The sequence below is a fragment of the Puntigrus tetrazona genome, chromosome 1 (genome assembly GCF_018831695.1).
Source record: "Puntigrus tetrazona isolate hp1 chromosome 1, ASM1883169v1, whole genome shotgun sequence".
In the NCBI taxonomy this organism is placed as follows: Eukaryota; Metazoa; Chordata; class Actinopteri; order Cypriniformes; family Cyprinidae; genus Puntigrus; species Puntigrus tetrazona.
Genome location: NC_056699.1, coordinates 19,505,859 through 19,518,773, shown reverse-complemented (window position 1 = coordinate 19,518,773; position 12,915 = coordinate 19,505,859). Strand labels below are relative to the sequence as shown.

Sequence of the window (12,915 nt, the reverse complement as noted above, 5' to 3'; positions counted from 1 at the left end):
ACTTTTTAAACAGCATTTGGCACAAAATATCTACACTGTTGAGGACAAATATATTTAACCTTGATTTCTTGATATTATTTGATGAATAGGCTGCTCCTGATAGCTTTAAAAACCAAAAAAAAAAAAAAAAAAGCATTTCTCTTGATTTCTCCTTTGTTTGCAGTTAAGACGCACGTGCATTTCTTGAAGGATATAAATATTCAACAAAGATATTATTAAACCTTAATAACTTATAAACAGCCATAAAAGTGGACAAAATCAAAGTCCAATAAATAAAAATGATTATAGGTACAATAGCTTACAATGCTGCTTTGGAATATTCTGATTAAAAAACACGCCTTTGCTCATTTTAATCCAGATATTATAACTATACTCGCTTGAATGCGGTGTTGTTCTAAACTAAAGGCAAAGGAACAGGCCGTTAAATGAGATTAAAAACACAGCATGCAGACACAGACTGAGCTTTCATCGCCTCTATCAGTATCAATTTTCCTGTCGTGAAAAGTGTTGCAATGCATCGCGCTGATCTGCGAGCGCCAGCTCTCGTTCTGCTCTCCCCCTGTTCACCTGTTGCGAGGCTCGCACTGTACTCGCGATGTTTTGAAGGCCGCCTGTAGGTGGAGTCAGGAAAACATCTGGTGATCCGCGCGCTCTCCGTCGACGCGTCCAATCTAATCCGCCGCCGCACCGGACACCAGGCGCAACGCGCAAGGCGTCAGGGACCAGAGCCCGACGCCTCCGAGACGAGTTAACGGTCGCGAGTGTGCCACCAGAAAGCGTGCGGTTCCTCCGAACGCCCCGTAGTGCACGAGACCGACTGGGAGGCGACCACGGAGTGCACCAAATGAAGACATGAATAAGAAGGGATGAAGTCATCTCCTGCGCCGTACGGCCAGCGAACATCACCGATGAATGCAGTGATCGATCAAGCCACCGCTCAAGAGGCCTCCTCGGTGCTGGAGGAGTCCGTCTCGCTTATGCGCAGGATGTCGCGGGAGAGGTGTGGAAAGAGGCAGGTTGAGATCTATTAATACGGACAGACCCATTGATCATTCAGCTCAGCCGCTTTGCCCAGCAGCGCAGCGCCTGGTTAACACTGCCCACCGGACTGCTGGCATCGGGCTATGGGCGCACCGTGCGGAACGCGGCGTTGTAAGCGTTTGTTTGATGAATAAATGACATTGGCGTCTCTCTCGCATATCATGCCGGTGGACCCTCCGCCGTCGGGCGCAGCGCTTCGGCTCCTGGACATAAACTGAAATACGGTGCAATGTGTTCGTTTTGGAAATTCAATAAGGTGCGCAATAAAACACCGTGTGAGTGCCGCGGAGCATCGGACAGGGTCGCAATCCGCGCCGTGGCCTGTGTGTGAAACGCGCGGGAGAATGGAGAAGTTCCTGCAGATAGCGCCCCACTCCCTGGCCATAGTGCTGTCGCGGGTCAGCACCGAGGAGGCGGCCGCGGTCACGGAGAAGCTTCAGCACCATCACACCGGCTACGAGATATTCGCCGACTTCAAAGCGGAGAACATGCAGCACTTCTGGAATAAGAAAGTCACGGACGCCATATCGGAGACCTTCTTCTTGGGCTGGATAGATGAACACGTTCTGCTCATTCAAGGCAAGGAGGATCATTTGGAGGTCCTGAGGGAAGGATGGACGCGGAGAGCCCTCAAACCACCGCGGGGCTTCGAGATCAAGTGCATAGGTAAGCCTGAGCAGGTGGCATCACGCGGAGACCTTGCTGGGAAGGAGGAAGCCAAGTTGTTTTTCGAGGAATTTTGTGCCGGGGAGACGTGTGTGTGGGTGCAGAGGTTTGAGAGAAACGCGCCAACCTTCTTCGTGTTGAAGACGCCGGTAAGGTGCACGTGTAAAATACGACCGCTGAAAATTCAGCACGAAGTTCATGTGAGGTGAGGTTCGTCTACTTGAATTAATTCTCCACACTGTGAGAATGCAAAAACGTTGAACTAAAAGGGCTAAGTCGCCTTGGCATGTGGGAAACTGCATTTTACTGTAAAAAGTGAAAAAGTAAAAAGAAGCAGCCTAAAAGTTTGTTTTATTTATACTTTGAGGTAAGTGTTAGGGTCAGGATTGGAGTAATTACTTTATAATTTATTGCAATGTGGCATTCCCAAAGTTCCTTGAGCGAACAAGCACTTTTTTTTTTTTTTTGAAGTGTCATACTTTGGAGAGGTTTGCAGCTTGTTATTTATATTCATATTATTTTAATGGCCTACTGTTTGGTCTTCATATTAGTTACAGTGCTGTGTTTATGCCGTTATTGGTTACAATTTCTTTTGAGAAACACCATATGGCCTTCCAACAGATTTGAATAGCTGTTATAGCATGGCATATCGATATTCTATTATTCTAAAATATTTTGGCCGCGTTTTGTAGATGCCACATACCAGTTTACCAGACTTAGTTGATTTATGTATTCTACCGGGTCTGTAAAAACACCCTTTTTAAATTTTGAACGGAAAAAGATGAACGGGACAGTAGGAATTTGCAGTGAGATTTATTGTAGGCTCTATGAAGTCCTCAAATTCTGCTTTTAAATTTGAGGTCAAGACCCCGATATACATTAAATCCAACCCTGTCCCAGTATCATGCAGAAACACATTTTATGAGGATTATTTTCGTGTAAAAACAACACAATCAAGGCCACTCTTGCTGTTACTTTTAAACCGTCCGTTCTGATGGGTTCAGCCCTTCTTTGCTCTAACGCTCCCATAAATCTTGACGTCTGCTTGAAGGAGAAACAGGTTGAAAGATAAAACATTCCACTGGATTATACATCATACAGAAATGAAGCTGTGCAAAAAGGCAGCTTTATCTCCGTGGAAAGTTCCTATCCCAAACCATTGATTTTTATCAATTGCAGTGTTTTTTTTTTATAATCTGTATAATGTAACACCGTACCGAAAAGGTCTCAAATATCATTAATCAAGAAAGTGAAAGTATTTTGTATCCGTAGTTTGCATTTAAAACATTTTATTATCCACCTGTAGTCGTATTGACACCTTCGTACGTGTGTTCAAGGCTGTGGAAACAAAGGATATTTTCAAGTGTGAGACTGTGAGGGAATAGGCCTCCGATCACACGTAATGCAAACATAAAACAAACCTGTACGTATTCCTGCCGGCTCTCAAAGGGAAATTCTTCTCATTCCACTGCCGGGCACTGTATGATTTGGTTTGGAATGTGGTGATATGTCTAGTATTCGCTGATTTGAGTTTAGGCTTTTTGCCTTACATGGGCTGATCTACAACTCATCAAATGATGAACTCTTTTGAATCTCTGAGTTTTGAATGCTGTGATTTAGACTGTTGTATTAGTTTAAAGGAAATGTTCAGTATAGGGGTAACTGACAAATACAATTGGATTGTGTCCTATGATGTGTAAAAGTTTCAAAATCTTCACTGTTGAAGGTTTTTGCTGTCACACCATAAGACACATTTATACATCAACTACCCATATGGATATATTTTGTTGTTTTATTTCTTTTATTTTTTTGTATGGCTGACAAAACCCTTAAATTTGTCAGTTAATTGTTTTGTGTTGTATTATTGTATTGCTGTATTGTGTGTGTGTGTGTGCATATACAGACACACACACACACACACACACAATGAATTAAACAGGCAATAACTATTAATACCTGCTTTAGCATCAGCTCATTTATGGAAACACATGCTGCTATTACTGTTAATAAATAATCATTTATCATTTATGGTTTATTATTTTTTCGACGTAGTGTCTTTAATTGATGTGAACATTCTAAGCAGCTGTTTTTGTTATTGTTGTATTTGCTTATCATTCCTTATATCAGTGATGGACAGCAAAATAGAGAGACCGTAACAATTTACCGCAAGTGCCTTCATTTTTGCTCAGCATGATAAAGCTCTGTTATAAGAATATTTGAAATGGTCATTTAATCATTATAGAACCTAAACAGATCATCTTTCTGGATGGCAATACGTTCTCTTTTTCATGGACATGTCTGCAGTTTTTGGCTCTGTTGTTACGTTCTCTACAGTCTTTATACATTATGTGTGTTTGCATTGCTTTGACAGCTATGACATGATTGTATAAAAAAGGCAATTTAGAAATCCTATCCTGAATTTTAGGCAGTTCAGAAAAGACAAGGATATGTCTGGGAAAAATAGGATATACGGTCACCCTATGCTTGTTTATCATAAACATTTATGTACCTATTTTTTATGTACCCATATTATATAAACTAGAATGCAATGATTTAAATGGGATTTTAGAATCTGTTTGTCTTTGCTTAATTATGGTTCTGCACCATTAAGTTCTTAAATTAAGCTTTTTTCCCTCCTTCCTTTACATCTCATCTTTATATACAAATGTCCCCCGTTCACTCCTTCATAACTTCCTTTGTGACTGTTAAAAAGTCTTACTTGCTGATACTATAAATTCTGCATCTCAAGAAGCCAAACGTTGGCAGGATTATAGATATTCTGTCCTTGAGTTTTTTCTTCCTACTGAGCAGTAAAACAAATTTGAAGACCCAAAAGTTAAGAATATGTTTCTTTAGATGCATAACCCAGACTTCACCCCTGCCAGACTTTGCATCTAGACAGCTAAAAAAGTTTCTATTAGTGCTAAAAATGTCTTGACATAGCAAAGGCCCCCAAGGTGCGTGATTATCATAAGCATGACAAACAAGTAGTGTCAAGCTGAGTTCATACCTGTTTGTGTGAGCGGCGGGGAGGTTGTTTGCGTTCAGCGCTTTATCTGCTAAGGGTGATATTAACTCAACCTTAAATAAGGAACCTTTTCTCAAATCTTTGAAGACTGTCTGGTAAAACTTAATTGCAGACACGGAGTTTGACTCAAGCTTATATCAAAGCTTTTGAAGTAAATTGCCTGGGTGTTTCCACACTCAAAGTCGAAATATATTTAGAATTTTTTTATGCAGTCAAATAGCAAGATACGAGAGATATAGTGAAGTGTTCACGAGAATAGCAGCTAGCCGATGATACTGCTTTTTAATGCTTTTGTCTGGCTTCGTCTTAAAAAATTTTGATTTTTTAAATTATAATTTTTTTATATGTAGCAAACAAAACTATTTAGTAGATTTTCCAGCATAAACAAAATATGCACAGCTTCTGCAAAGTGTGAAAAACACTTTTTATTTCTATCTAAATGATTAGAAATTCGAGGTGTGTAACTCAAACCCCATATTTTCCTCTGGATGCCAGGATGAATTGGGCTGGAGATTTATGCTCTGGATAGATTGGGATGGCTACCTCTCATGTCTTTGTATTACTTGGAGGTCGCCCAGAGACCGTGAAGTTTTAGATTTCACAAAACGCAAACCACTTCGAGCCTGATTGGTAACCGCGCTCTTAAGGAGATTCCTCAAGGCGTCTGCAAAATAGTATTCATTTTGCTGAAAAGTGAGTATCCCTCTTTAAACATGTTCTGTGTTAATCGTCTGCCGGTAGTGTGTTAGTGGAATGTGGATGGCTGTGCATAGATCAGCTTGTCACGGGGCGGAAATGTACAAGGACCGCGATAGTCCCTGGAGGTTGTGTTTACACATGCGTTGCGGTGGCAGGTCTGCTTTGGCGCAGATGGGAAGGAAGGCTGGGCGACAGGAAAGGGAACTCTGTGGCAAGCCCTAGAAGCCTTGTCTTCAATTGGAGGAAAGGGAGGAGTTCGGTAGAGAATGAAGGGAAATAGCCAATGGATCAGCAAATCAGCATCATGTAGGGATGTGTGGACAGTCTGGCTCAGTCATAGTCAGCTTTCCTTTTGAGACAAAATATGAACTCTTTATTACAGTGGCAATATGCTGTAATGTTTAAGAATTTAAAACTAAGCTGCAAAATGGCTTGTTCTGAAACTAGAAACTCATTGAGGTCATACAGGTCAATGCCATCTCGTGTATTACACAAAAAATGTACATTTGCATAGGAAAAACACACAATACTGACCGCATCTAAAACACGTGCACCACCTTACAGTCATACGTTTACAATAATAAGCTTTTAATTTGCATTATTAAACGCAGCTGGCTTGTTTACTTGTTTTGAAATTATAACTGATTTTGTAATATAATTGAAAATGTAATTGATTTAGTTTTTTTATTACTTTTTGGGTCCAGCCCATTTCGAAGGATCACACCATTTGAAATTTTAAAAACACTATTTTGAAGCTCTCTAACTGCAGATTACAGGTATATTCGTAACACTTTATTTTAAGGTGTTACAAATAAATCTGTTATCTGCAATTAGAAAGTCTTTGTTTAACAATGCTCATTTCCTTCCTCAGTAGTAAAAGTAACCATCAGTTTCCACACTTTTTAAATATTCTACATTTGCCTCAAAACAACAACGATTTTACGTCAGTGATATTAAATGCTCATTGGCTCTTGCATGCTTCCTCACAAATTCCTACATGCCGAAACATGCCAGATGTGTTTCTGGTGATGTGTGCATACGATATGTGCTCCTCACAAGGCTGACAAGACAGGAGACTTAATTAAACACTTTAATTAATATAAACAAAACTTTATTTTATTGGTTAAATCAATTGGTTAAATGACCTCTATAGGGTAACAACTGCAGTGTAAGGCAGACACCAGACACAGTTAAATGTTCCTGGCTGTGTAGCACCTCCAGCTCTGCACGTTCATAAAAAGGATCCCAAAAATTCAAACTAGTATTTTACTGTATCATAACTGATTATTAGATGCTTTTAAGGACTGTAATACAGTTTGATGAGTAATGACTTCATTATAAATGATGTATAATCAAATTGTGCCTTTTGACCTTCTCTGTGCCTTCACTTACTCCTCGTTCTCCCGTTTGCTTTAGGGGTTAAAGTTTGTTAGATGTGTCATCAGGTGTGCTGGTAACACCTGATCATCCACAGGGAGTAAATCATTTTGTGCACGTCTGTGTGTGAGAGGTCAGCTGTAAGTCATGTTGAGTTGTGCTCTCTGTGGTGTCTTACTGCATATTTGGGTGATGTGGTGTTTGGGACGCCGATGCCTGTGCAGGTTCACTTTCAACACCTCTTTATAAATCTGCCGCTCCTGCCTGGGCTTTTAAACAAAACACCCACAAAACCTGATGCAAGTGCAGATGTGCTCCTGCTTATTACTGACTATTAGTGTCACTTACGTTCACAACAAATTCAGTCAGTTGATGTTGTGCTGTCCATTGTCTTGAGCATAGTGCAGTTACTGCAGCATCACACAAAAGCAAAAGTCATGATTAATTCATTCCATGCCTGGAAACAGGAGGTTGCTACAATAAAATGGGCTGTTCTCGGCACTCTTTCATGAGAAAACTGCTTTATTTAAATTTCATTTGATTTAATTCCAATTATATGTCACACTGCAAATCACATTAGAGTAAATAATTTAATTCCGCCTCTTACTCCTTTTATCCAGCTGTTGTATTGACAATCTGATATTGACAACATTTAACAGCATGAATTTGTGCCGTGAAACATGCGTCATCCTAAAAAAGCCAAACAAACAGTATTTTTGGAGTCCTGAATTCACTCATTAACTCTATACTTTAGCCTGACAGTCCATATCTGAGCTTCCACTTTGGGCAAATATACAGATTAATTTTGCGGTTGAAAGCCCAGCTGTGGCTTTGATCTTTGGCCTGTAAGGAGATCTGTGAGTGATCTCTGTGATCTGTTGCGGAGCAGCCCTCTCCTTTAGCCTGGAGCCTAACCTGCACTCTTCACCTTCTCCCTCGCCGGCTTCACTCATGTGTCGCCTCGGTAGAGCCTTGCTGAGCGTTGTCTCACTAACTGCCATTCTCGCACGCTCTTATCAGTCCTCTGTGTATGTGGACTCGCAAGAGACTGAGAGCTTTCTGCTCAAATCTGTCTCAATTCATTTGTTTGCTCCGTCTGGCTTTAGGTGCACAGCCAGAACGTAATAAATGTTCTAGTGCTTTGATAGTTTGTTTTAGCGCATTCATGATTGAGATGTCTTTCTTTTGAATGCCACCTTCTTGACTTTTTTGTTTGTTTGTTTGTTTGTTTTTAATGAATTTGGGTTCACCAGTAAAAGGCATTTTACAGCTATTCCATTGTCAAACCTGTAGTCTTAAATGAAGGACAGGCTGTAGAGATCCCACAACCTGGCATGTTCCCACTTGAAATGTTATTCTGACATTTGTAGAGTGCTTTGAAAGGGGAAATTACTGTGATAAAGAATAGTCAGCAACTCTTCTGTCAGGCTGTTCCTATGATTCATGGAAAGTTTTAAGACTTTAATGAAGTGGTGTACAAAAATATATATTTTCTAAATTATCACTGCTTCAAAGACAATTTTTCGAGCAGACTTGATCACAGTGTTAGTGCATGTATTTGGATGGATTGTCAGTGACATTTCCTTTATTGAAATATATTTAAAATATTAGATTTCTGATCCTGAAAACATATTGAAGATAAGTAGTTTTTAAATCATATTTTATTACTTTTAGAAACAAAACAAACAAACTGCTTGAGCCTACTACTTTATTGTTTTGCCCACAAAATGAATAGCACATAGTTTTTATCTTAAAAAATATATTTACACATGGCATTGTTCTATGAAAACCTCACTACCTTACATACTTGAAATATGTTTGTTTGAAACTCTTCGGAGGTTTTTCAAAACCACTTGAAAGTGACACGACTGACAAATGCACATTTTGAAGAACTTGGTATGTGTGCTTTGAACTAGATGTTTAGAAGTTATGCACACAGTAATGATTTCTTCAGATGGTGCGAGTGGACTGATTATTGATGGTTTATCAGGAATGTTCATGCTCTTATAGCAAATACCAAATATAACAGCTGATGAAAAAATGTGTGTGTTGATTTTTATTCTGTATTAAACATGATTTTTGCTCACTGATCTGGGGCTCCAGCTGTTTAAACTGATATTAAGCATGTGCTGTGTGCAAACACTGAAATAAGATTTTTTTTTTTTTTTACCATTGGTGATGTGCTGGCTGTGTGAGTGTTCAATTAACTCTCTTTTCTTTACTGCCTGTGAAAATATAGATTACAGACCTTCCAGCTCTCATATTTGTCATGATTTGTGTTGTGAGTAAATGGGCTTTTCACACGAGGCTATGTTTTCCCACTGCACTGTCCTGAAGAAATAACTAATAACTCTTGATTCTAACAGACTTTTTTCGTCATTATTAGCTTCCTTTCATATGAAACAATCATGGAGAATGATGTAAAAGATGGATAAAGATCTGCTTAGCTTTAGTATCTGATTATTAAGTATTTGTAATAGTTTTGGAGAAGTTTCTCTTAATTAGCGCTAGACGGTATAATTTACTATGTTAAATCTGAAGGGTTGTTTTAGCTTTACTTTTAGTATCCACTCTTAGTAGGGCTTGTTACATCTATACATAAAACAAAGCATTTTTTTCAAAACCCTCAAATTCCCCTTTGGTTAGCCTTCTTTTTCTCCCTGTTGAAGATTTAAAAAAAAGCTCCATCACAGCTGGTCCCTTTTTATGCAAGTTTATGCAATATTTATTTATAATCTAGGCTTGTAATTTCATTGCCTATTAAAATGTGCGATGACATTTGTGCTCTGTTTCTCTGTACTAGTGTCACTCAGAAAAAAGTCTGTCTATAGTGGAATTTTAAATATTAATATATAATTTATTTAATTAATTTATAATTCATTTATTGTGGTCAGTTCTTTCATTTTAAACAGACCTACCATATAGTGAAATATGCAGCATAGCTTCATACACAAGACAGTTTTATTGTAATTAATGTATATTAATTGTTTGAATAATTTTAGAACAAGCATTCATTTACATGAGAAGACTTTCAAAGTATAACATGTTCTCATACTGCTGTGGAATTTTATACCATTCTCAATTGTCTAAATGTATGTGACTTTAACTGTCCTGTTGTGTTGAAATCTAGAAACTACTTTTTTAGTTGACTTTCAAGCAATTTGTAAGCTTGTAAGATAAAAAATGATTCATTAATGACATTAAAGAAAAAAATTGCAACTTATTTTGTAGCTTGTCAGTCTAAAATGTAAAAATTAAGATTTAAAATTTATCTTAAGATTAAAGAATAAAAATTTAATTAAAAATTAAAAATTAATTCTTCACTTCACTTCTGGGTCGCTTGACTGCATATTTTTTGTTCATATAGGTTGTGCATTAGTTGCACAAAATAAAAACATATAAACATTTTACTTGAATATTTGAAAATTGAGATGCAAATATTTGTAACATTATTTGTAAGTATTTATTTGTAATTTTGTAAGTTTTGTTTGTGTGGTTCTCTAAATATTGTGAGGGTGAAATGGGTTTGTGACTTATTTTTAGACATGGAGTCTACAGAATGTTTTAAGACCAGGCAGACAATATTAAAACAATATTAAATACGATATCACATTCATATGAATAATATTAATGAAAAAAATAAACCATTTTTAAAAAGTATATTTATAACACTATGTGTGTGTATCTCCATATAAGAGTTCTGCTTTTGTTACAAGATGAAAAAACTTTTGCCATTTTTTTTGAAGGATTGATCCAAAAATCTGATTTCATGTGAATTTATGTGGACTCTAACTCGGTTGTTCATGCAAGGCTTTTTTATTGACCAACAACAAGTGGCACTCTTCAAAGAACATTTACTCTATTTGATGCCTTGCTGCCATCTAGAGGCATGGAGTATCATTTTATCATGGAGTATCCATCCTTTTGGTGTTATAAAGTAAATTATGAAGTGTTGTCTGGCATTATATACATATAAAATATATCAAACAGAATTAAATATATATAAAAATAATTAAAGTAAATGTTTAAAATAAACTGAATTATTAATAATTGCTTTAAAGTGTCACGAAACCCCCTCTTTCAGCACTGGTTAGCTCTCAAAAAATGCTTAAAAAGTGGGCGTGGTGATACAGTGTTTATATATGTATGTATATGTCTATATATGTCTATGGTAAAAACGAGCAAAAACAAAGACTTTCCTCCGATCCATGAGCATTGCTCTCTCTTAATGTACGCGATCTCAACAGTCTTTAGCGTGTCTGTCACAGCAAATCCAGAGCTCTGAGCAAATCAACATATGCTGTTTTGAATAATTAAGCGAAGCGTCTCCTTATAGGATAAGAACATGCAGTCTCATGAATGATTTAATAGACACTGACGCGTTATCGATGTTCATTGCCACGTCACAAATTGTGACATCACCAAAGCGTAGATTTTCACCACGAATTCACCAGTTTTCTCCGACAGTTAAAATGGTCAGATGGTAGCATTGTCTTCTGTGATGTTCAACACTAACCTCTCTGTCGAAAAAGTAGTGTGGGGTTTCATGAACCTTTAATGAGTTTGCGGTGCAACCATTGTAACTATATAAATGCCGTATATGGATAAATGTAGCTTTGATTTATTACAAAGCTTGCTTGTATGAATAAAAGCAAAACATATAATCAATAGATGAGTGTGTTTGTGTGTTGTGCGTGCATATACATTTTTAGGACAAATAGATAGATAGACAGACAGTAGTAAAATAATATTAATGTCATTTATCATTATTATTCCATAATATAAAATCCTCCTAAAAAGCGTAGCAATCCTCCTTATCCCCTCTCCACATTTTCAGTGGCATCTCCACCATTCACCTTTTTAGAGATGTCCTACTGCAGAGCCTATGAGCTCATCAAGCAACGTCGCCATGGTTACGGCTGCTGTTGCGGCTCAGAAATAAGATGGCTGGTGTTTTTCCCCCCTTCCTTTTTGTATGAATGAACCAGAGCAGCCTTTGCCTTTCCCCCTCCCATCTAACTTTACTCTTTTTTTTTTCTTCACCCTCTCTCTCTAATCCAATCTCCGGTCCTCCAATCCGCAGCCAAGCAGAATAGTTAGTGATTTCAGCTGATGAGCAGGCAGGCAGCGATAGGACGGTGTGAGGAAGAGGTTACAGCACAAGGCCTCTCTCCTCAAATGTACTTGAACTGAACCGTCTGGTCACAGTATTTAGATTTGCTCTCACAGATTCAAATACATGCTGTTCTTTTGAATTTTTCTTTTCATCCAATCCTGTTTCCGTAAAAAAAAAAAATGAAGCAGCATAACATAGTGAGGACTAAGTTGATAGTTAGAAGAAATGTTTTTTTTAAACAGCATATGGGCATGCTATTTCTTAATCATAATGTGTCATCACAGGAATGAAATACATTTAAAAAATAGAAAACAGTCATTTTAAATTAGATTTCCGTTTTTACTCTGTTCTTACTTAAAAATACAGCCATTGTGCGCATTAGAGACACCTTTCAAAAACATAAAAACATCTTTCTGAACAGTGTTGGTTAACAAAATACATAAGCAATCTCACTAGCAATACTTGTCATGTTTGTACATTTGGAGTTAACTGTCTTGTAAGTTGTTCCATGTATTGTAACTGTCTCATAGTAGCACTATTGTACCACTAGAGGGTATGTTAGGATTATACTCATTACAGAATGAACAAAACTGATCATTTGTCATTAGAAACATGAGCCACTATCTGTACTTAAATATGTGCGTCTGTACACTGTTAACTGATTTTTGTTTGTGGCACTTATCATACGCACAATTTTAGCCATTGCAGAATGCAAACATTTCCACTGCATATTTATTGTATCAACCATGCTCTTAAAAATAATGGTGCTTTGTGATGAAATAAGAAGCTTTTTTGTTTAAATGGTCCCATAAAGAACCTCTAACATCTGAAGAAGCTCTGTTTGACAAAGTGATCTTGGTGGCGAAAGAAGGTTCTTTAGATTTTTTTTAAGAACCTTTGACTGAATGGTTCTTTGTGGAACCAAAAATGATTCTTCGATTACGTTGCTCTCAACAACCTTTTGAAGCACCTTTATTTTAAAGAGAGT

The 12,915-nt window shown here is 37.6% G+C and overlaps 1 protein-coding gene across 1 annotated transcript in view; it reads left to right on the top strand.

Moving 5' to 3' along the window:
* The first annotated feature begins 136 nt into the window (after positions 1–136).
* stox2a (storkhead box 2a) overlaps positions 137–12,915 on the top strand; it is a 42,648-nt gene continuing 29,869 nt past the window's right edge. Inside the window, exon 1 of the mRNA XM_043239491.1 lies at positions 137–1,707. Coding sequence (XP_043095426.1) covers positions 1,386–1,707 — 322 coding nt within the window. The 5' untranslated portion in view covers positions 137–1,385. The remainder of the gene's footprint in view (positions 1,708–12,915) is intronic.